General features: G+C 32.3%; 1 protein-coding gene across 4 annotated transcripts in view; it reads left to right on the top strand.

Moving 5' to 3' along the window:
- Positions 1-25,960, top strand: part of Pdk1 (Phosphoinositide-dependent kinase 1) — an 84,967-nt gene that overhangs the window by 24,282 nt on the left and 34,725 nt on the right. For all 4 annotated transcript variants that reach the window (XM_067790480.1, XM_067790479.1, XM_067790483.1 and 1 more), the window contains exons 2-3: positions 12,397-12,817; positions 12,892-13,320. In XM_067790480.1, coding sequence (XP_067646581.1) covers positions 12,397-12,817; positions 12,892-13,320 — 850 coding nt within the window. The remainder of the gene's footprint in view (positions 1-12,396; positions 12,818-12,891; positions 13,321-25,960) is intronic.

The following is a 25,960-nucleotide window of genomic DNA, read 5'->3' as shown; positions in this document are numbered from 1 at the left end:
ACTTTATTTTGTTTAAAGAATAACTAGCATCTAGAAGCATTTTTTTTTTTTTTGCTCGACTCGGCACTTCAGCTCTTATCTGTTTAAGTTCTAACCCAAAATCCACCCTTCTTAGGCTTCAAGTGCTTGTTTGCTTGTTTTGTTACGCTTATATCATAAATACCTAAACTTTGTTGAGTCGTAGATACGTATGTACATATCTACAATGTACATATGTATGTATATTAAGATTAAATATATTTTTTTATTGTTTGACGCACTTGAAAAAGTTTACCGAGTGAACAAATGCAAGCGAAACAAATAGCAAAAATAGTAGTACAAGTTGAGGCAGAAAAGAAGAAGAAAAATCAGCAAATATCACCCTTCTAGATTGAAATACAATTATAATATGCGTTTCCTATCGAATAATTACTCAGCATTTTTTTTACGCCAAACCTCATTTTCTACTATATCTCCCTAAATACAGTGGTGCCATACCTAGAAAAATAAAAAAAAATGTTTGTCTGCAAAACAGCAAAAAAAATTAAGCATTTTTTATATAATTTTTTTATTATTTGAGTGAACAATAAAAAATCGCATATTCCTGAAGAATTCAAGAAAAAAATGACAACTTTTGACTTAAAAAAATAAATAAAAATAGTTTAAAAAGTTAAGTTTAAAGTTTCCAATCAATTTTTGAAAATTAAATGGTGTAAACCAAAATTTCATGCAACAATGTTTGAACCAACTAAAATTTTTGATTTGTGTAACCCTGCGTTTGTTTACATTTGCATACTCATAAACACAAGTCTATTCGATTCTGTCGATTTTTGCGAAAAAGATTCAATTAATCACATTTCAAATTGACAATATACAATTATTTTTGTAAGTTGTTGTGCATGGAAAATTATATGAACTGATTTTTACTTTTTTTATTCAAATTCAATTAAAAATTTTATTGTTTTTTAGCCACAATTCATACTTTCAAAAAAATCTATAAATGTAAACGGGTGAATAAAATTTGTGTAATATATTTTTGTCGTGCAACTCTAATTGATTATAAAATTGAACAATGTCAACAGACATTTAGTACTTTTTCAAGTACATATTGGTTTCAGGCGAGCTGTCCTTTCTCTTGACCGCTTAAAAAAAAGGAAACTAAAATAAAATAATATCAGTAAATACTCTTCGGAAAAGTAGGAACATTATTTTGAAAAGCAGTAACGCGATTTTTATTAAAATTTGTTGGGAAAATCGTCAGTTTCACAAATTTTCAGGACCATGACATGAGTCGTAAACAACTTTTACAACAAAAATAACAGACTACACTCGAATATATATAAAAGTAAAATATGTTTTATATTTTTGGTTGAATGGTCGACACTTCACAACTGCAAGGTCTAATATCGTTAACAAAATAAAAAATAAAAAATGTCTGTATGGACAATAATTTCCGTTATTTTTTCACAATTTTCCGCATGCCCCAATTTCCTCTACACACTTATGTGATTGTATTGTTTTGGAATTTTTATCTCATGCACGCACACCCAAGCACCCAAGTTGGGCTGGTCTCTCTTGAGCTCTCTTCTCATTCGATTTTTCATAGGAAATGGCTCAGTTGTGCGTTGTAGAACTTGATTGTTATTTGTTATGATAGAGAATTATTTCATTGCGTAGATTTCATAGGTCTGTCGTCATTCCACCTTAAAAAAAACTCGCTGGCAAACTCATTGCGTAGCATGTTTTAATATTTAATCTGTAGTAAGCGTGAGGGTGATTTAATTTAAAATGTTTCTGCCTGGTAAGTATTATCTATATTCTAGTGATGTCAGGTAGCTTGTTTTGATTTTCATGCAAAACATAGGCTCGGTCGAGAGGGTAAATATACATATTAGGCCGGGTCGATTTGTGGGGAGGCAAAAAAATCGCCCATTGCTCTGTGAAAATCATATTCTAGGGATCAAAATAAGAAACTTTGCCGAAGGAACCATACCTCTAAAACGAATTCTGATGTCCCCCCTTTGGGTCGTAGGGGCAAGTTTTGAAAAATCCCACTTTGAAATGCCTATGTTTTTCTTTTTGGAGTTTATTTTTCTCTTTAGAAATTTATTAAGTCAGAACATATGTAAATGATAAAATGAATTTAACTTAGTAATAGAAAAGAAATAAAAAAAAAATATTAGAAATTAGCGTTTTTACAACCCCCTTTTAAAACCAAGGCATCACTGTGATGCATTTGCATGTCGTAAACATAGTTGTGTGGGTTTTTTATTCAACCGTTTTAAAAATGAAGGTATCACTGTGACACAATTGCAGATCGTAAAATTGCTTGTATTGTTTTTTTTAAGCCACCACAAGACACAGCAGCACACAACAACAACAACAACAGCAGGTAGAATTGAAATTGCCCCTACCCAAAGGGGGGACATCAGAATTCGTTTTAGAGGTATAGTTCCTTCGGCAAAGTTTCTTATTTTGATCCCTAGAATACGATTTTCACAGAGCAATGAGCGATTTTTAAATCGACCCGCCCTAATACATATATAGTTTTTTTAAACTCTGGTAAGTTAAATCTGTAGAACATAATAAAGTGAGCAGGAGCGCGAACCAAAGAGTGAGTATGCGCATTATAAATCCATTGCAAGTTCGTGCATGGTGCAAAAAAGTTAATTGTAGGGGCGCACAATGGGTTAATAAAGTGTGAAAATTGCTTTACCTTATGCGAACAAAAGAAACTTTATAGAAATTTGAGTAGCTCGCATTTTTTTTGTTAATAGTTTTTTGACAAAAGTAACATTTGTTTTTGAACTTAGAAAATACCTAAAAATAATTTGAAAAAAGTACAAGTTTTTATTGAAAACTTGAAATAATTACACGTTTTGTGTTTTAATCTTCTCAAATATTGTCTTAGTTGAAATTAATATTTTAGTTTTCACCGATTCAACGCGAAAAGTCCGTCTCATTTTCTTTGTTTATAATTTTTAATTTATCTTCGTATTGCTGTATGTTGTTGTTTGTTGTTTTGGTCGCGCATTAATTCGTGTCTGCTTTCATCTAATCAAAATTCATATTTTGCGTGTTGCAGCAGCTAAAACACAACAAACAACGTCAGCAATTACAAGCGAAAAAATTACGTTGCATACACCGGTGATTTTGTTATAAATGGAAAATCTGCAACAACAGCTGATTCAGGTATTTGTTTCTTTGTTTTTGTGTTTTGGTTTATGTTTGAAGCAACAAAACCAGCCTTGTCCTTTTTGGGAAGTTGATGTGTGCAAACAACGCCGCCACAAAATACTGAACGTGCAGCATGCAATCACAACAAAAAAAAACAAAAAAATTCCGCATTCGAATTGTTGTGTTGCAATACATAACAACAACAGCAGCTTGTCACAACCGAAACAATTTCATAAATAAAAAGTAGAAAGCATATTAGCTAATTAACTGCTTTTCATGTCGGCCTCGTCGAAAAAAAATGAATTAGCAGAATATGAGAGGTGACGTGGGGAATGGGTGTGCAGCCTTTCGCCGTCGATAGCCAATTTGGTGTCCCAATAAAATTATAATCAATTCCCTTATTTATACTGCAATTTAGCAAATTTAAAATGTTGAGCTCTTGTAAATACGCAAATTTTTCTTATTTCGCCTTCTGCTTTTTGCGCATTGCAATTCCGTGGTTGAAATTTATTTTACTTAGTCTTAAATGCATCCGGCACTTAGTAAAGAACACAAAAATATCTAATTTTTCATTATAAGATAGGCGACAAATGCTAAACGCAAACGCAGATATTCAAGAAATTCTTATATAAATACGCTAAAATTTGAAAATTTTTCCATTGCGTAATTGTGTGTTTTCTTTTATTATTGCTTTACTACCGCTATATGCGCAGTTTTTCGCATGCGATGTAACTTTAGACAAATACCAGATAGACAATTATAAAGATAAACGAACAAAGGCATAAAATTAAATTTCAATAATAAGATTAAGATGAAGATAAAAATAAAGACAAAGATAAAGTTCTGTAGAGTGAAGATGAAAATATAGATAAAAAAGATAAATATAAAAAGGTACTGACATAAGGCAAATGTTGAGACAGAGATGAAAATATAGATAAAGATAAAGATAGCGATAGATATAGTTTAAAGTGTAAAATTCATATATATTAAATAAATATACATCTTAATATATAAAAAACGCGTGTCACAAAATTTTTGGCCGCGATGGACTCCTAAACTACTGAACTGATTTTGAATTTGTTTTGCACCCCGTGTGTAGTTTGATCTGACTTGAAATATAGGATAGGTGATATCTCAGTTTATAGTCGCAATATTATTTTATTGCAAATTTTTCTATTTGTTTATACGTAATAATAAAATGTTACGTATACACAGTGGCACTCATATTTTCAGGTGGTGCGGATATACTTCCGTGTAATTGTTTGGTGTTTAATTAAACAACGTGCTAATCAATAAAAAATATTATAGCGAATGATATCAAGTATAGCACATCACCAGGCCCGCCGAGAGGATGGGGGTTTCTGAAGGGGCCCGCGATTTAGATGTACTATGACATATTTTTTAATTCAGGAGAGTCTTTAGTTGTGTAGAGGGTAATTTTCATACCTCTGGGTGACTATGGTCTCGAGATATAGGCCAAAACGTGGGCCAGTGAATGCCTAGACAGTGTTTATACAATATGGATATCAAATGAAAGCAGTTGATGAGTGCTTTAGTACAGAGTAATATATTATCCAGAGACGGACTGGGACTGGGATTAGGACTAGGACTGGGACTGGGACTGGAATAAAATACATACCACCCTCGGGGACAGGAAATAAGGGATACAGAAGAATGAGAAGAAATTGAGAGAAGAGAAAAGAGAGAAGGAGATTGAGAAAGATAGAATGGGACGAATATGGAGATAGATGAAGCGAAAAAGGCGGAGGGAGGAGTGAATAAAAGGATTAGGAAAAAGTGAAGAGGGGGAGGGCAGAGTCAGACGGAACAAGCTTATTAAAATGTATGCAGATAGGCCAAATTTAGGGCAGGACAACGTCTGCTGTGTCTTCTAGTATGTATATAAATAGCTAAAGGTATAGATCGTGTTAAAAATATAATAAGCGATATATAGTGACAAAGATAAATCTATTAATAAATAATAAGAGATAGAGGGTTAGAGAGATAGTAATAAAGTAAAGATAGTCGTTTACATAGATAAACACAAAGTTAAAAATTATATACCTTCAGCTAAAAACAAAAGTAAAGTTAATATTGAGATAAAAATAAATGTCAATGAAAAGATTTCGCTTAGGATAAAGATCTAACTTAATATGAAAAAAAATATTTGAGTTACATAAACAGAAACAGCTAGACTATGAATCAATCAAGTTTTATATCGCACACTGCGGCCAAATAAAAAAATGACTGTGTTCAGAAAACGCGAACACTTGACTGCCTCCCCCAGAGGGGGCTATTTAATCAAGTGCATAGTTCGTTATGTAATGAACTTGGAAAATTTCGCATTTTTTAGTTAGCCAGCCAGGTATGCGGTATATATGTACATGAGTTAATAATATAATAATAATAATTGGGCACGATATATATGACCTGGTATCATCAAACGACCCTATTGTGCGAAAATACCGTTCTTCACTTTTTGAGTGATTCTTATAGGAAATTTAAAGCTCTTTCCAATGGAAGAAACCGCAGTATTCTATCTTTCTTAGCTTTTTCAAATCTCATTTAAAGCCAAATCGGACCACAAATACGATTTTTTGAAATATTTCGATCCATGCGCCACCTATCGGAGTTTTTTTTCTTATTATTGCATTGTCGGGTTCTGAACTATATTCCAAGTTTGAAGCTTGTAGCTTATCGGGAAGTTAATTAAATTTTAATTACAAAATTCGTTCACAGCGGCCAGCCGCTATAAAGAGTCAAACTAAACAAAAACTTTAAACGCGTTTCGAAAACTTGTTTTCGCACAATAGGGTCGTTTCATGATTCCAAGTCAAAAATGTATTTTTGAGGAGGTTCGAAAATCAACCTTATAATTTTAATTGAGCGTTGAAAAATTGACCAGAGCATTGACTAATGCTTTAATTTTCGGTATGTTAAGTACTTCGACCAGCAGATTGAAAATACTAAAATGAAAAAAAGTCCACTAGAATGAGGCAAACCAACGAAATACTTGGTACCTTGTATTAAACGATATTTCGAAACACTTTTGATAAGTTTTCTTATTATAATTTGTGTTCCACACAGAACTCTGCGCCTAATTTCCGGTTACATCTTAAATCAGAACATGCATTACGAGATAGATGTCTGCTAATGTTAGTAAAAAATTTGTTCCTTTTATCTAAAGTCTTTAAGTATTTCATAGATGAAAACTGGTGAAGATTTTACGCTTGCGTCAGCATTTTATCGCCGCAGACATCTTGCAATCAGAAACCGACAGCAAATATCAAATGCAGACACAATTCGCAAAAATTCATATTACACCAATATCTACATAATCTTTATAATTTTTTTTCTTGCTACTTTGTTCTTATACGAGCGCCTCTCGAGTGGCTTATAAAATTTGTATATGAGCGCATGTGTATTTTGTTGTTCTTATTATAATCAAATTTAAAATAATACCAGCTCATTTTACCATTATCAAATGGCCATTAAAGCCTCATATATTTGTTTTTATCGTTATATTTTTTGCATATGGCATTCCTTTCCACAAGTAATTGGCTTTTTGTTTTGAAATTGGACTTTCTGTTGTTTGTTAAACAGAAAAAAAAAAAAATGATATACTCAACTGCCGCGTCAACTCTTTTAGATAAACTCACAGCAATCTTTTAACACTTCGTCACCGAACACGGCATCCATAAATTGGATTAATTTTAATTTTGTCTAGACATAAACGATGGCATCAGCAACAAATTATATACATATTTTTGTGCCATTAAGATATGGCAGTGCAATAAACAAAAATATTTTTACAATTTTCAGAGCATTTGTATGGTCTGTCAGTGCATTTGAGGAAAAAAGTTTTCAAAAGCAGTGCGGTGTTCAGAATATTGCGTTTAAAATGTTTTTCGAGCTGCACATTCACTTTGTTAGAATAATTTTTTCTCACGCGCTTGTAGCATACAAGCAATTCTCGGCCAGCTTATGACAGTGATCATAATCATGGTACATTTGTACTTTTTTTGGTACATTTCGCTTCCCGAAAGTACGTTGGTACTACATTGACATATTTGGTACATTTTTGTAAAATACAGCACTACACTTCAAGTCATTTGCAAAGCAGGTCTGAATGTACAAACAAATTTTTAATTTTTCGAAGAAAATATATAGTTATGTTGATTTGTTGCCGAGCACAATTTGCCATCTGCATTTATGGATCATATTTAAATATGCTTATGAAAAATAGCATGACTGATTCTAAAATTGTGAACAAATTTTGCATCAATAGAATTAAAGCACAGAAAATAATAACTGAAATAACAGGGCCAGAAAATAATAAATCCATAATTGCATTTTGCCCGAAGAATATTACTCTCTAATAATAGATCAAACGACTGATATATGTATATCAGAAAATTTGGCAGTTTCGATTCGAATTTTTGATCAAAAGTGCATAGATAGAATTCTTGAGCAATGGCATGCCCTCAAGTATTATTTAAATCTTTACGTATTTAAAATAAAAGCAGTAATCAAAATATTAATCTTATATATGAAATTTTTCAAAGTCCTATTTATAAAGTATATTTTACATTTATTTGTTATATTTTAAATTAAATGAATAACGTGAATATAGAAATGCAGTCTGAAGATATTCGCATACATTTACTTACTAACAAATTAAAAATTTTATAAAAAAAATCTTATTTAGACTCCAGTCCTATTTGGATGTTAAATATTGATTCAGGCGAAAATCAATTAACCCCAGATGAAGTTTACTGCGGGGTTAATGTGGATATTATTCCATCAAACAACCTTTTCGAAAAGGATGACGTACACATATTTAAGAGCTGTGCTAAACAATTTTATATACAATTTTGTAGTACTTTATTATATTGTGGGCTGCAAAGCTTTCACCAGAAAGTATTGTGCCTTTAGTTATGGACTTGTTTCCGAAATCTGAATTTGATAAAATAGAGACAATTAATTCTGAATTTAGAGCTTTAGCAGAGAATGAGTCTTAAAAAATTCAAGAATTTAAATATATGCAGCTTTTGGAAAGAATTAAGATCGGTTATAATTATAATAATACTTATAGATAGTTCAAGGCATATTGTCGATTCCACATTCATCCACAAACGTAGAAAGGATATTTTCTATACAAAATTTAATTAAAACTAAATGTAGAAGTAGACTTCAAATAAACACAGTTTCAAATTTAATAAAAACTAAAGACTTGATGAAATCAGCTAACAGTAGTTGTCATAATATAGATACGAAAACAGCTTTTTGTCAACTGAGGTATTTAAGGAACTCAAAGAAGAAGAACTGTTAATGTAGCGATTGAAACATGAGTTATTAGTATAGATGTAGGCGACAATTTGTCAACTTTTATACCTGAATCTAAATCTTTTGTACCTAAAATGTTTTCGCATTGAATGCAGCTGTTATTTCTTTTAAATATTAATTTTATCTTCCTTACTGGTACTCAATAAAGAAATGTTTTTATATATGTATGCTTCAATCGATAAACTTCTTTTATTATTTTTACTGGAAAAGTATTTCTTCATAAATCATATTTCCCTGTTATACTACCTTTAATTTGTGTTAGAAAGTTTCCTGACTAAAAACAGTTTTTGGATAAAGAAACAATATAACTCTAGTTTGGTTCAAATTCCGAAGATTTTTGGTACATTTTTGGATGATTTGGTACATTTTTTTCCTCATTTGGTACAAAATGAAAAAATCCAATTATCATCCCTGACTTATGACGTACATGTACATATGTATGTTAATATATGCGTATTAGTATGCGTACACGCGTGTTGCCCCGTTGCTCATTAATCAACTACTAAAGCATTACCACTACGATGATACGACTGTAACCAAAAAAAGCTACCGTTTCAATTTTGGTGACCACTGATCCAATATACCGAGATTACCTACATATATGTACATGTTATTTGAATTTTGTAGAATTCATATTTGACAGTGGTAAAATAGTTTGTTATAAACCTAATTTAATATTGCTCTTATAAACGACACAACCTATTGTAGATGCTAACCAAAATATTTATATTTTACTTTTCTACATAGTACAGCCAACAAATATGGAAAAATATCCACCGCTACAGCTGTTAATGATGTTGTTGTTAGTTCTGTTGTGTGGGCGTTAAGACTTTCGCTTGTTGTGGAGGTGTTGGCGTAGGAAAAAAATAATTATTTGAAAAATGTTGCACAAACAAGAAATTGTGCAGGCTGGCCTTAAGAGAAAATATAAATAAATAAGTAAATATATAAAATGAAAAATTTTAAAATGACGCATAAATTCGTTCTTATTAAGTGGACATAATGGCCATGAATAGAGAAAACTCTGCGATAAATAAATAAATTAAATAAAACAGAATTTTTTTATTGAAAATTCGATCACAACATGGGTGAATATTGAAACCCATTCAGTTGCTAAGCGAATTAAAAAAGTTGTTGCTTTCTTATCTTGTTTTTAGGAAGTGCCTATTTGTGCATAAAAAATGTTATTGTTATTTGTCCTAAAATGAAGAACAACGGCAGCTATGAAAACAAAAGACCCAATTTCGAAGATTAATGAACGCATGTTTTTATATGAATAGGGCTCAACTTTATTTTTTGAAGTATTTGACTTGAAATTATTTGCGTAGGACAAATCAGTTGGGGTATTCACGTCAGTTTGTTATCAATTTATTTGCTTAAAAGCTATTATTGGAGACAAAAAATTTTTTTTTTTTTGTAAACTGTATAAAGAATTTTTTTAGTATTTAAATAATTTTCTCAATATGAATATGCAAACATGTAAATCTGTTGGGACATTCACATGATCGCATTTATATACATATAAACTGCAATTCATTGGCGTCGTTTGTGTCAGATTGCCACTTGAACTTGTCTGTGTCATTTATGCATTTTTCAAATTTTTATTTTTATTTAAATATTAAATGGTGCTACATATATCTGTCGAGAGGAAATTGAATAATCCTTGTATGCACATGCTCACAATAGAAAGTGAAATTTGATCATCATAAGCCATGTGGTTGGGGGTGGCGAATCAGCGCAGACGGGGAATGAGGTGGCAGTGTTTTGTTGAAAATTTGAGTTAAGATTAGGCATGTGAAAAGAAACACAAAGAATGAATTTGAATAGGGGAGAATAAACAATAATAAAAAATAAAAGTTAAATTAAAAAACAATTGTAAGTTGTAAAAATAAACTCATAAAACTAAAATTAAGGGGCAAAAAAAAAACAACAATAAAAATTGGAAAAAAAAATAATAAAAATAGTAACTAAATATATTTTATTTAAAACAAAATATATTTTATAAAGAAATCAACAAATAAAACTAAAAAAAGTAAGAAAAAACAGTTAACAAAAAATTAGAAAAAAATAAAATAAAATAAAAAAATATAAAAAATAAAAATGAATATAAAAAAATAAACAAAATTGTTGTTTTTCGGCATGTTAATTTGCAAGATTATTAAATATATTGGTTTTATTATTGTGCCTCCTGATGTTGCGTTGTTTCAACTTTTCCCAAATTATTAAGATAAAGTAGGTTTTTTCTTGGGACACTAAATGCGTTATGGGTATAACTAACACCCTACAATTAGGGGAATTCTCAGAGGTTATAGGCATTAAAACAAAAATCGATTATTGTTTTCGATGCCAACACGCTTGTTTTGACACCTCTCGATATTTTTGGACGCGTATTAGCAGTCGACCCCTGTTCTAGACTTTTACCCAAAAGCAGAAGGAAACAGTTACTTACAAATGAGGTGGGACATTTCAGTCTCTAAAATTTGTTTTTTTTGGCCCTCAAAGTTCATAATATTAATAGCTTTTAAGGTCCCTGCTTTAAACAAATATATACATTCATAAAATATTTATATGAACAAATTGTTTATTTACGTACAACAGTGTTGAATTTTTTTTATTTTTTTTTTTTTTTACAGCAAGACCATTAAAAGAATATTTTATAGCTCAGCTTTATCATTCGCCCCCGCTCCTCCCTTTTTTTCATTTCTAATATGAACTCTTGCTTCAATACCGTAAAGACACCAACAATCGTTTACCAACCAATTGTGCGGTAAATGAACTCTTGGTAACGGATCCTTGAACCCGTCTATGCTTTATGATACTTTGTGTCAGTTCTCACCTTCTTGCGCTCTTCTTTCCCCACACACTTTAGGCGTTATGATCTTGATGGTTGTTTGAGTATTTGTATATGTACGTTTTCTTTTGTATTTGTTTTTTACATCTTCATTTTCAATATTCGTTTACAATTTTTTCTTGTTATTGTAATATTTGTTTTTCGTAACAGCTCACCTATACAAAATATTCGTACATATATTTACATTGTATTAAGTATGCCCATAAAACAAATTTTAATAAAAACTACGTTGTATATATTTTTTGTTGTTGCTTTTGTGATTTATTTTCTATTCTAGTTTACTTGTGTTTATCTCTTCTTCATTAGTTAATTTTTATTCTCAATCGCCTTTACATTTTAGGATGCCAGTAGCTATTTTTTTGTTTGTGTTAGAATAGGGTTCATTAAATTTTGTTTTGATTGTTGTTTTGTTAGTTTTATTAATAAATACGATTTTAATCTGTGCTGTGCTCTATTTTTGTACTACAAATTAATTTTCCATTGAAATGTTTAGTTGTTTACGAGCAGCGAAAAAATTTCTAATCTGTAGGAAAAAAGCGATCATTCATTGATAATGGAGTTGGCTTTCTTTAGAATTTACGAGACTTGACTATTCTCATTTGCATAGATTTGGTCTGTCTGTTTCTACTGAATTTGCATACATAACCTTAGGTCCGTTTTCTCATGTGTTCTTTTAATTTATCTTTCCCATAAACACAAATTTTGTTCACAAAGAACTTTTTCATCGGACAGATAAACCTTAGGGTTTACTTGAAAAAAAAAACGGTCCTCAAAGTATTAAACTTTGTATTGAGCTCTAAAGAAGCAAGATCTATGGGTAAAAAAGATTAAATTTCCTTTCTTCTGAAAATTTAAGAAATCATCAAGTTTACTGATATTACTGACAGTCTCATTCCCTTTAGAAATTATTACTTCTGATGCTGTGCTTGTATAGTTGATAATAAATAAAACAAATAAATAAATCTTTATTAGTTAAACTGTAATGTTTTAAATTAGACGTTTTAATAAAAAACATTTGCCTGCTCTTCTTTCTTTTTCTACAGATAAACGGTCAACAGCAGCAGCAAATTCTATCGCCCTGCACCACGATGCCAGCGATGCCAAAAGAAAAGGCCATCGCAGTATCATTGAACGAGAATAATTTTAGTGAATTGAAATTGAAAGAACTATCGACTAACGCCACAGTAACTACAAATAACACAAACACAATGGCCACTACAGCGACAAGTCGCATGCATCAGCATACAGCAAATACGCCCACACATCATCTTCCAACAGTACAGACTACAACAACAACACAGCTTGGATCAACAACAGCGCATCGAACGCAACGTCAGCAGCAGCAGCAACAATTGTCACAGCCTCCACAAACGCGCAACAGTTTTTGTGGTTGCGGTGCTGCTTCTGCTATACCGGAAGTTGTGGGCAGTTTAAATCATGGCAGCAGTAAATATTTAACAAATGGTGGGTGTCGCATTTTTATATGAGTTAGAGTACTCTTTTGCTTAATATTTGTGCTTTTTTATGCAAAATTGCAGGTCACTCATCACCTTTAGCAGCCGCCGTTGCAGCAGCACAACATAATGGTGTCACATCACCACAACATACGCCGTCATGTTGTAGACACCAACAACAACATCCCAAAGGTTATAATGACACAGAGCAACATTTGTTACGCACAAGCAATGGGCTAACGGGTGGTAGTGGTGGGACAGCGGCTTCTGTTTCTGCTACCGCTGCTGCTTCACACACCACCGCAATGAACATCGCCTCGGCTTCCACACATATAGCTGCGCATACAACTTCAACTTCCTCTGCTGCTGCATCAATATCGCCCACAAGTAATGTGGCAGTAACACCGCCAAAGAAATCGCCAAATGACTATATATTTGGCAAATATATTGGTGAAGGCAGCTTTAGTAATGTGTACCTCGCTGTGGATGTGCATACAAAACGTGAATATGCAAGTAAGTGTGAACTCTGAAGCAATTATATAAGTATGTAACGATTTCTAAAAAAATGTAAAAACAAACACATACCAAGGCAATATATTGCGCAGCCAACCAGTGGGACTGTTTGTTCATAGCGCTTTAGGGGACCTGTCAAAAAAAAAAACACTTTAAAAGAGCGGTTTCGTTGTCCCACAAAAAACTGTAAATACCCGGAATTACTCAATGCCAAGTATCTGGCTTCGCTCTGTTTATGTGCAGAGCGCTACTTCGAGACGTGGGTGTAAGAGTCTATTTCGGGTCTTGTTTAGATGCGCTTCATTTGGTTGGCTTGGTATAGATTTTTATACGTAAATATATACACCCGCGAATAAAAAATTTGCAGCATAAATTAAATTTTTTAAGTTATTAGTTTTCTTGTTTTATTTTACTTTCGTTATTTAAAAAAAAATTTATTGAATTTTTTAACGTAATCGATGTAAACCCCTTCGGCAAAATGTTTGGAAAAAGTCGAAAATTCGAGAGGTTTTTGAAAATGTTGTTGGTATTTTAAAATTTTTTATTAGAATTTTGCAAACATTTTCAGTACGCAAAACTACAAGTCTCATGGCGCGTAAAATTCGAATAGATTTTTAACAGATTTCTTGCCTGAATAGTGTTTTAGATTTTTTTTCATGCATTTCTATTGAAACATTTAATTTTTTATATGAATACAAATATCAGCACACGTTTCGAACTTTTAATGCAATTTTCAAAAACTTCGAATTTTTTCGTAAACGACTTGGAAATTGTTATTCGTTATGCAATTTATAACATTTCTTTTTTAATTGACACAAATAACGAAGAAGAAAATAACAGCTTTTAATAATTTGACCTGCTGTACTTTTACTCTCAGCTGTACATGCATATGCATGACGGCTATAATCTGTTGTGATTGTCAGTATGAAGTAACGAAACGACACGAAATGAGAAAAACGCAAATTTAAGTCATAATAAAAACAACTTTCAACCAACGAATCGTTTATAAAATTAAAATAAATTTAAAAAAAAATGCGCGAAAATATGCTGAATGGGGTTTTTCCATCTCTATAATTGTTGTTTGTTTGCGCCTGGCGCCAATAAAACGGTGCTGTACAACAATAACAAACATAACATGCCATCGCTAGCAATAAAAGTAAAATAAAAGAAAAGAGATGAAACGTCAAAACTAAAACAAACAACAAAACAGACCTTCACTGTATTTCCAGCAATTTGACGGCATCAGGGAAGTCGATCGGGGAGTCGTGGCGCAGTGCTACAGCGTATGATCTGATAACAGCTAATACGAGTAACATTGTAGAGCACTTAACTACCGGTTACTACTCAATTAATATGGGCGCTAGTTGGGTCAATTAGTTAGGAATGTGACTAGTTGAGGTGTTAGCGCTAGTCATCCATCACATTGCCTAAGGCAATAAACAAGCACCTGACTCCCAAGTGCTAATTTCTGTTATTGTGCGCTATCAACCAAGCAGCTAGCAACACCATCGGCTTGTTTTGGAGTGTGTTAGCTTAAATCTGATAAACACTTAAATATGCAGCAGTGGCATTAACAAGTTGTTGGCCTTCTAATGGTCTAGAGTGCATTGTGAACTCAGCGCCGCACAAGCTCAAATTCACCTTTTTACCACAACACACAGTGCCACATTGAATTGCAATCAAAACTGTGATAACAATCATTCAAATAATTTGTGACAAATTGTGAAATTCAAATTAAAATGAATGCCATATATATACAATGAAGTTGCTAAATTTTAATTGAATGTATTCTTGTTGAGTACATAATAAAGCGGCGTACATATGTTTACACATAATTATTACGAATTTTTTGCTTACTCATTACTATTTTTTGTTTTTGTTTATTTCTTGTTGTTTTTATCTGTTTCGCGTGGCTTTCACGCAGTATCAACACATTTTGACCGATATAAATAAAAACAAATAAACGAGCGCCTTTTTAATCTATCTTAAATTCTAATGAAATCTTATCAAAACAAATTCATCTACAACGCTTTTGCCAAACACTAGCCTTTCCTCTTTTATTTTTAAGGTTGTCTGTAACTGTAAATAACTTACTACCTAATCCTCTTTGTGTTAGCTTTTGTTTTTCTCCATTGACGTTTGGCGTCAATAAACGCCGCAACCCATCAACACAACACAGTCAAAGGCTGAAGCAATGTTTACTGTTGGCTAAGAAGAGCTGGAGCTGTTGTGTGCCTCTTTGAAGTGCTGAGTAAAACACGCTTACTCTTTTAAGCTACGTTATTTATGACCATTTTTTATTTCTACTTATCGTTTAGTAACTGCTTTGTTTTGTCTTTTTTTTTTACATTTTGTTGCTTTTGTTATTTTTTTACATCTTCTCTTGTTTTGTATGATCTTTTTATTTTCATGTATGTTGTTTGGCGTATAGTGGGTTAAATAGGTCAGCGTACTCGTACGGGTTTAAAGTTACATAGGAAAGTGAGTTGTTTTTAAACTGCAAGAATTTGTTAGTAAAAGTGTTTCTTTATGAGCTGTCTAAAATGCCATTCATGCTTGCGTAGCTTTGGCCTTGAACCATATTTTCCCACAAACTACCTATAAACTAAATAATTCGCTTTCTCAAATCTACTGAAAATAACAATGAAATACATAGTTTCAAATAATTCAAGATTAATCTAAGAACATATTTTGATTAGAGCATATTTTTGCCACCACTGCAATAACCCAATAAACATTTAAACTTGAATCAGATCTTACGTTGAGAGTATAGCACTTCTCAAATCTCCAGCATTGCTTCGAAACAGTCCCTATATTTGAGAATCAAAACGTTCTCTACAATAAGCGTTTTTTTTATAACAGTAGAAACACCACTTAAAAAAATGTAAACTTTCATGACTGGCGGAATTATATCAAGTTTTAGTTATTAATGCTTTTAATGCTTGGAACTTCAAACTTGGCAATTAATGGCACCAGTGTCACCCGTCTGCCGCTCTCCATGCTCAACTCACGTATAGTAAATCTAAATCTACTCATAATGCATAAGAATGGGTTAAACGAATCTATATGAAAAACTGCTTATGTGACGGGGCTTTTAAAATTGGTGAAAATTTTAATTTTTAGAAGATTTTGAATCAAAATTTGTAAACATTTAGAGCAAAATTTTTAAGTTTGTATTGCTTTTTTGTAGAGTCCACCCTTTTTTTGCTATCATTCTATAAGTTTTTGCCACGACTGTATATAGCTGCTATTACGTACTTGATGTAATAAGTATGTGGTAAATAAACTGATTTTGCATTCGCTTCTATTATGGACAAATAATTAGTTTAATTCAATCTACACAGGAGTAAAAGAATCGGTCATCAGCCTACGTATGTACATTTTCGTTCAGAAAAATAGCAGCAAAATTAAAGATGCAGTCATTTTATTTAATAACTCCCTTCCAACCACTTATTTAAATAATTTCTTAATATAAGTTTTTCCTGGGAAAATTTCGAAAAGTACTAAATACGAAATTTTTGGGAAGTCAAATGAAGTTGAAGATGGCACAACGTCGGTTCGGGTTTGTCTCAAACCAAATTTGACAAGAAATGACATGACGGAAAATCGTGCCTTGGTTTTAATAATTCGTCTCAGCTATCGCATTGAATAATTGAGTTTCTTGTATTACTGCCTGTCTTAGGGAGGCACTAAATTCCTCAATTAAAACATTAATTAAAACATTGCGTTATTTAATCACTTGTGCTCGATTTATCATATAAAATAACAAATATAATTTATTTAAAAAATAATTATTGGCGTTTAATCTTTAAAATTTATTAAACTATTGTATGAGCTCGAGGCCTTATCCAAATAAAAACGCAGTACAAATATTTTATATTTGTTTTTTTTTTCTTTTTTTTTTATTCGATATTTCGACTTCAGTTTGAAGTCATCATCAGGACTGTGAAACAAAAACAATAATTATAACATTTTCAAAAAATCAAGCACAATTGAGTATGTTATACAGACTAACCATATGTGCGAAAATTAAGAATATTGGAGACAAATAATCATACAAAAATATAAACAATATTTTAAAGCACCGTAAATTTAAATGCAAACATTTTACATTTCTTAATTTTCGCACATATGGTTAGTCTGTATAAGATACTCAATTGTGCTTGATTTTTTGAAAATGTTATAATTATTGTTTTTGTTTCACAGTCCTGATGATGACTTCAGACTGAATTCGAAATATCGAATAAAAAAAAAATACAAATATAAAATATTTATACTGCGTTTTTATTTGGACAAGGCCTCCAGCTCATAAATAGTTTAATAAATTTAAATTATTTTATGTCTGCTAAATAGAAAGCGAATAGTAAGCGTTTCGAATTTACCAGCCAACAATATGTTTTTTTTTGTAAATTAATTACTTCAGATACAAGAACGAATAAAATAAAAAATAAAAATAAAAATTTTCAAATGTTTGTATCAGAATACCGTATAACGGTTTGAAGTACAATTATTTTTAATAAAAATTAATAAGTAAGCTTATTAAAAAATAATAATAATAATAATAAATAAATAAAAAGCAATTTTAAATGTTGCTGCTATTTTTTGAGCGCAGCTGTATGCGATTGCTGCGAATAATAGTGAGGAAAGGGGAAGCGTCGAAGAGCAAAATAGGCTGTCGACAAGTGACAATGCAGTCAATTCGTGTAGCGTGCAAAGAAAGTGAATACAACAAAAACGGTAATTTGTCTGTTTGTATAAAATGTAAGCGCACAATAACAATGTCAAAGTACAAAACTGTTATCAAATCGTAAACAACTTGCAGGCACGGTGGGTTACATTGGGCTTGCACTGCTGATAGTTGTTTGGAAAGGAAACATTATAAGTAGAACATTAGCTTGAGACTTTGATTTCTGATATACAATTGTGTGAAATTCTGCAACTATATTGCAAGGGCAAACATACTTCCGATATTTAAAAATTATTTGTAATTCAAAAACTATCTACATTTCTATGCAATTTTAATAAACAATTTCTTTAAATAGTTTTAGCCCGCATTCCCCCAGCCCTTCATTTTTTAAACTTTAAATATAATTAAAAGAAAAGAAAAATTAAGTAAATACTAGCACGATGAGGCAAACGTATAAACACATTATTATTATGCTCATAAAACATTTATTATAAATGTCAAACAACAATAAGACAATGTCATACTCCGCGCGTTTCTACTCATTCTTCGCATTCTCCACCTCACCGCATTGTACTTATACTAAAAAAGAAGTAAAAACAAACAAAAAATTACTACATTACAGTGACATTTATTGAAATATCGACACGTGTGGGTGATAAAAATTTTAAACAGAATTTTCGTTGTTGTTTAAATTACACTTACATTAAAGGCCCGAACACATAAGAAAAACCTATTTGACGATTTCCATACAAACACATGCAGTCAACTGCAGCATCGTGCGCTGACAGATGAGTTGACTGCATGTGTTTGTATGGGGATCGTCAAATAGGTTATTCTTATGTGTTCGGGTCTTAAGGCATGTCGTTACACTCAATATTTATCCTAACGGTGTCTTATGTGACAGTTAACAACAAATTTAGTTAACCCGTTTAAGCGTTTATTTTAGAAAATTTTGGTGGGTATTTCGCTTATCATTCTTCTTCATACATGCTTTCTTCGTGTTGTTGTTTTATGTAGTTATATTTATTACTTTGTTATTGTCATCACTTAACATAAGTATTTTGGCACATAACTTTTCTGCAGTTTGCGCCTTTTTGAATTTTCTTTCCACATTTAGCTTTCATTTTTATTACGACGCTGCTAATTAGTGAACTTAGAAGCAACAAAAAGTTAAACCGTTGACCGTAGTTACATATATTATGTATGTTTATGTTAAATTGTTATGTGAAAAACTTTGCTTCCTTTGCCAATAAAATTATGGAATTTTCCGTTTACTTCATGAGACTCAGCTATTTAAATATATACCGTTCTTTATTTCTCTACTTTTATTTTGTTTGTATTTTAATTGAAGCGCTAGTTCGTGTGCCAGTCCATTTATTGAATCTAAATATTTTGTGTTCAACAATTTTAATGAGGTTTTTTAAAGCGCGCGAAGGTCGCACTAATGAACTTATAGCACAATTAACATAAAAATTAAAAATACATAGCTTTACATATTCAGTGAGGGAAGTATGAAATAGCGTCCCAACGTTGAGCGCAACTTTGACCGCGTGTAAAGTCGAAGTTATTGTTTACAATAAAGATCAACCCATTGCTAGCAGAGACGTTTTTTTTTTATCTCCAAATCGTCAATTACCGATTGGACTTAGACTACTCCTCTGGCAACGCTGGTGAGCGCAGCAAGTACTTCACCATGCATCCACTCTGTACAATCGTTCGTTTTAATCGTAAAATATTTTTAGTACATTTGTTGTAAGTTAAGCTATTTTATGACTGACTTTCGTATCATCGCCTGTAAAGCAACAGTAATTGCCATTGATATTTTAATATTACTTGGTATCTTTCACCAATAGTGAAGCAGTCAATCGATCGATCGCTACGCCAGTCGTCATTCATCAAAACGTTTTTTTTTTTTGTTTAATGGAGTGTGTTGTTCTTGTTATTCATATTTACGAAGGCAATACAAGTGTTATTTTATTTAATTTTTGAGGAAGTATGCATGCGCCGGTATTTTTTGATTTTTTGGTGGCTTACGTGCTAACATGCAAGTACGGCATGTAGCTATAAAACATCAGCACCAGCAACAACACCAAAAAGTTTAGTCATTGAAAACCGCTCTTAAGCTGTTTAGCTATAAACCTACATAATATTTATTTGTTGTATATACATTTGACCAAACACGTGCATCACTACACAAATGCCGCTGCTTAGATACTTTCGAACGTCGCGTTTTTATCACTTCTGTTTTTATAGTACATGCATACTTATGCAGCTATTCATCATTAAAACTTGTTTCTTTTCTGTTTTTTTTTCCTTCTGATTTTTGTTGAGCATTATTAAGGAGGTTCGGTTCATTCATTCATTCAGCGCGCTACTCTTTTATGCGCTCCTTTTGGGTTATGTATAGCTTTTTTTCTCGGTTTTATATATTTCTTTTGATTGTTTGTGAGTTGCTTTAAGAATTTAGCACGAAAATACATTCGATATGCAAACATTTAATTTTGTCTTGTGATATTTTTGCCAAAAATAGCAGACTAGTTATTTGCGTCATAGTTGATTCATTGTTCTGCATAGCTTTTGTTGCTTAAGTTTACCTTAGGCTAAGCACAATAACTTCAGATATATATGAGTATATCTATTTTTTTATTATTGTCGTTCCAACTTGTTGCTGCAAAAGGATTTTGTTTTCTTTGCTACTCCCACTGCTATCGTCACATGCAGCTGCACTGACGTAGGTAAATTCTATTTGCCAGCCTATTATAGCAATTTTTTCTTTGATGATCAGCTTGAGCTTTCTACCTCAAATATTAGTTCATAACTTCACACAAACATCATGCATTTATTTCTTTATCAGTATTTTACTGTCTCTTTATTATTAAGAGCTTAAAAGTGTTTTTGTTTAATTTATTTTGTAAATTTGTTTTTTCTCATATTTTCTTCCCTTCTGCCCTTTGTTTGGCAGAAAATCTGGAACTTCCTTCGGGAAAAAAATATCAAAATTCAACACGAATTTCGAGAGACCAATTACTTGTACTTTGTTAGACTAATATTTATTGGGCTACAAACCTGCATAATCAAAAAAATAAAATAATTAAAAAAAAAATTTTAAGTTAAACGGTTTTATTGAAAACAATACCTACATGAAATAATAATAATACGAAAAGCTAGAAAATAATTAGGTAGGTCCTAGGTACTAGTCATCACACTCCTTATCAATCTAGGGCGTTGATCAGACAATTAAATAAAAGCGTTGGGCGCGTGAAATTTCTAAAAATGTGAGGCGTAGCATAACCTGATTAAGGTTCAGTTGGTTTTACTTATGACTATCAATAGAAATATGACGCGTCCAACGCTTTTATTTAATTGTCTGATCAACGCCCTAGATTGATAAGGAGTGTGATGACTAGTGCCTAGGACCTACCTAATTATTTTCTAGCTTTTCGTATTAATATTATTTCATGTAAGTATTGTTTTCAATAAAACCGTTTAACTTAAAAATTTTTTTTTAATTATGTTATTTTCAAGTTTTTAGTCTATATTTAAATGCCTGTTATTTCTCATTCTATTTAGTTCATTTAGTGACTCATTATTACAAGGACTCTTTCCTGACATTTTGTTACAACCAAAGTCCTCAATACATAATCCTTCCAAAGACTTTACTCGACTGCGCCACGTATGCTTGTCCCTCCTCCAACTCCAAAATATTTTGATGTCACTTCTACTAGACTGTATGCAATATTTGTTCCAAATATGAGCCAAATCGGGCATCATAGGTCGCTTTCTATTCATGTATGTATGTATTATGTGTTCCAAATATGGACCAAACAAATACGATTTTTGTGAATATCTCGATCCACAGGTTTTTCACAGGTCGATTTCTATTCTTGCATGTATTATGTGTTCCAAATATGAGCCAAATCGGACCACAAATACGATTTTTGTGAATATCTCGATCCATGCGCCACCTAGCGGCGATTTTTTTTCACAGGTCGATTTCTATTCTTGCATGTATTATGTGTTCCAAATATGAGCCAAATCGGACCACAAATGCGAATTTTGCGAATATTTCGATCCTTGCGCCACCTAGCGGCGATTTTTTTCTTATTATTGCATTGTCATCGGGTTCTGAACTATATTCCAAGTTTCAAGCATGTAGCTTATCGGGAAGTTACTTAAATTTCAATTACAAGATTCGTTCACAACGGCCGGCCTGTCAAATCAAGCTAAATAAAACCGTTTAATAAAAAGAAACGAAAGCTAAATACAAAGAATAAAATTTTCACGAATTTTCGATTTTTTTCGAAAATGTTTTTGAGATTGGTTCGCATAGTTTCAGTTACGAACTTCATAGAAGATTTTTTCTTAAATTATCGAAAGTAAAAGGAAAGAATTTGACTCACGAAACTTGATAAAACTTGTCATTGTCATTGTTCTATTCGCTGCTGTATGTTTTTTGAAAATCACGTGCATGCCTTTTCCAATTCGTTAGTTCAAAACCTGTTTTGAAAAATTCGCATGATAATTCCCATTTTTATTTAAATATTTTTAAGAAAATTGAATGTCGAACTCTCTTTTATCTAGAAAATTTTCGTTTTTCGAATTTTCGAAATTGGTTTACTCGCTTTTCGTGAGGGAAATAATAGATTTTTTATATTCACGCAATTGAAAAAAAGAAGAAAATAATTTATAACATGTAGGATTTACAGTTGCTTCTGCGGTATAAGCTCATGCTTACGATGCATGCTTGACTTGTTCGTTGGGAAAAATCATCATTTATACCAAATATTTCATAAATTCGTGTCGGCGCTTATTTTTTAACGTATCTACATTTGGTAGGCAGGCGAATTAAATTTTTCTTCCAAATCTATCAGAACACCTTTGCATATCCCAGAAATGCTGACGTTAGCGATTGATGTTTTGTTATTTTGCTATTTTTACTAACGTTCATACATTCATTCATACAAATACTACGTACAAACATACACACAGCGTTCATGCCCATGGCTATGTCACATGATAAGCACTCAGCTACGCAAGTACAACAAGTACCCAGACACATTGTAGGGTAAGCAGGCGTATGATTGTTTGGGTATGCTGCGTCTGGCTGGTTAATGGTCATCAATGGCGTCTTAGAGACGCACAATTAGGTTACTGAAAAAATGAAACTAAGTATATGCGGGTTTTAAATATGCAAAAATAAATTTATAGTTCATAACAAAAAAAAAATTACAACAATTGCGCGTGCGACTTTTATAATATTAATTTATTTATTGAATAAACTCTGGACTTAATTGCATTTAGGTTAAATCAGGCATGCTTAACGAACGAAACGATATCATTTCGTTACGATAATCAACGCTAATAAACGAAACGAAGTCACTTCGTTTCGTTTATTAACGTTAAGATCGTCAAATTAACGTTAATTTGTCGTTCTTAACGTTAATAAACGAAACGAAATGACTTCGTTTCGTTTATTAACGTTGATTATCGTAACGAAATGATATCGTTTCGTTCGTTAAGCATGCCTGGGTTAAATTAACATTTTTAAGCTCCACATTTCCGGCCATAAGGGATAGGAGGTCATGAAAAAAACGATGACAAAGTTAATAGATCTCGACGCAGCAATTAATAAGCTGTGCTTTAGAAAGCAATTTTTTTTAGAACAAAACTCCTAGTACTCTATTGAGGGTGTTTCGTTAGGTCGTCAGTTAAATACCTACACCATCTTTGTTAGTTTAAACGTGTTTCCTCTTTGATTTACTATTCATAACGCACCTACTTAAGAGTTGAAAAAGTTAGCATACGTTTTCCCGCCATTTTATAGCATTTCATGTAAACTCTACAAGCAAGAAATATGCTCATGTTTTCACTTTAATCCATCTCGCTTCCTCCCTTTGCTGCCTGCTTGCATATAATTTTCTATTTTGATTTAAGTGCATTCCAAACAGTCTGTGGATTCTGTCCCATTCGTCTGCAGTCTGCAAATGCAATGCTGATGTGCATTGCTCATTTATCTACCATTGCCTTTTGTGTGACTTGTTGTTCTTGCTTTTGGCGGCTTGTAGCGTTTCTTTGTTGACTTAGCTATATACAGTCTGTCTGTGCTATTGCGCTTATTGGACCGCCCGCCTTACCTAAGTGCCCCCTGTGCAGCTGCAAGTTATTTCTGTGAATTTCGAAATGACGCTAAATTTGGAGCGCTGCTGAAATTCCTTTTTTGTTTGTTGCATCTGTTTTGTGTGTGTTTTCATTTTCCCTCCTAAAATTTCTCATTCTTCTTTAAGTTTTCATTATACACTTTACTCTCTCTTAAACGGACACCTAAGAGACTGCCAAATTTGTCCGCTTATGAGGGGTGCCCGCTTATGAGAAAAGTATTATTGATGAATGTTTAAACAGTTTTATTTCCAAAACAAGAATATTAATACATACAAATAAGACTGAGTTAGGAGGTTCATAAAGCTTTGTTCATAAATTAAAGAATAAAGTTTTGTGTACAAAATATTCAAAATAATTGTACGGAAAGTTATGTTGTGACGTTTTTTGAACCTTTCCAGCCAGCCGGATGATGCACTAAAATCTTCGTAATTGAGCCTTACTGCAATTTCTTTAGCTTTGCTCCTTATAAGTGTGATTGACAGAGGAATGCTCTTATTTCGAGCCTTCACAAACCATTCGTAGCACAATTTCTCAATATTAAGGCCTTTGGACTTCAGCAGACCCCTTTTTCTTTCCGGGTTGACGTCAGTGTCCCACAAACTTAAAATTTGATAATGCTAGCAGCTTCCGTTTTGCTGATCTTACATTTCTTTGCCAACTCTCGTACACTTAGTTTTTCTTTCTTATGAATTTCAATGACATTAACTTTGTCTTTAATACTCAACACTACTTTAGGCATTGCGATTCACGTACGTACACACAAAAGAAGATGCTAATTACGTGTATGCAATAGGTACATAAATTTTTGTGTTTTTTACTGTATTGAAAACAGGTTCTTCGTATTTAGGGGATTCCCCTACAACCATGCACGTATTAGTGAATAAGCAACAGCTGTACGAATATGGGAAAGAGTAAATGAAAAAAAATTGTTGTAAGGTGTCCGCTTATGGGAAATTAAAAAGAGCCGTTTGGGGTAAAAAGCAAGTGTCCGCGTCCTGTTATGGGAGGGTTGTCCGCTCAAAAGGGAAAAACTTAAAAAATGCTTAAGGAATTTTTTGGCACTGAAAAAATTGTCCGTTTATGAGAGGTGTCCGTTAGGAGAGAGTACACTGTACTTATTTTTTCGATACAGTTGAGTTGGTTTTACTTATTGTATTTTTTTTTTTTTTGTCTCAATTACTTTCTACGCAATTCTTGTTCAGTTTACAAGAACCAACGTGTGTGTTTTGAAATTCATCAACTTTTCGTAACGTATTGTTTTGAGAATTCACGCATCTATGGTGGAAATCTTTATTATTCAAGCATTAAATAAATCAGCTAAAGGTTGCCCTTGTTTGGGGGGTCAACTGTACACATTTAATCGAATGTTAAGAAATATAGATAATTTGAAGCATAAGCTATTCTGGGTATAGCTGTTCTTGCGCCTTGTGGTACATTTACATAATCACGAAAACTTCGCTTGCCCGCTTTCATGCCAAGTGACAATTTTTCACTTTCTCAAGTCTTCATTTTAAACTTCAGCATTGTCCATTTTAAGCGTATTCTAGTGTTCCTAATTTCGGCGAACAATGCAAGTCGCCTGTTTATGAAATTTAATGCAGACGTTAATCGAACTTTGTCCCTAAGCGACATATTCAAAAAAAATTAGGTCATTAACCTTGTATGTCGCATTGAATTTGTTTAAGCGTGTTTGTTTGTGCTTACATATGTGTGTATCACGGTTGCCACAGCCTGTTTTCATTTGGGACCAAAATTCGTCGAAAAAAAGGACCAACTTTCAAAAAAAAATGACCA

This window comes from Eurosta solidaginis, chromosome 5, assembly GCF_040869045.1.
Source record: "Eurosta solidaginis isolate ZX-2024a chromosome 5, ASM4086904v1, whole genome shotgun sequence".
Lineage (NCBI taxonomy): Eukaryota > Metazoa > Arthropoda > Insecta > Diptera > Tephritidae > Eurosta > Eurosta solidaginis.
This window is presented reverse-complemented; position numbering and strand designations above follow the sequence as displayed.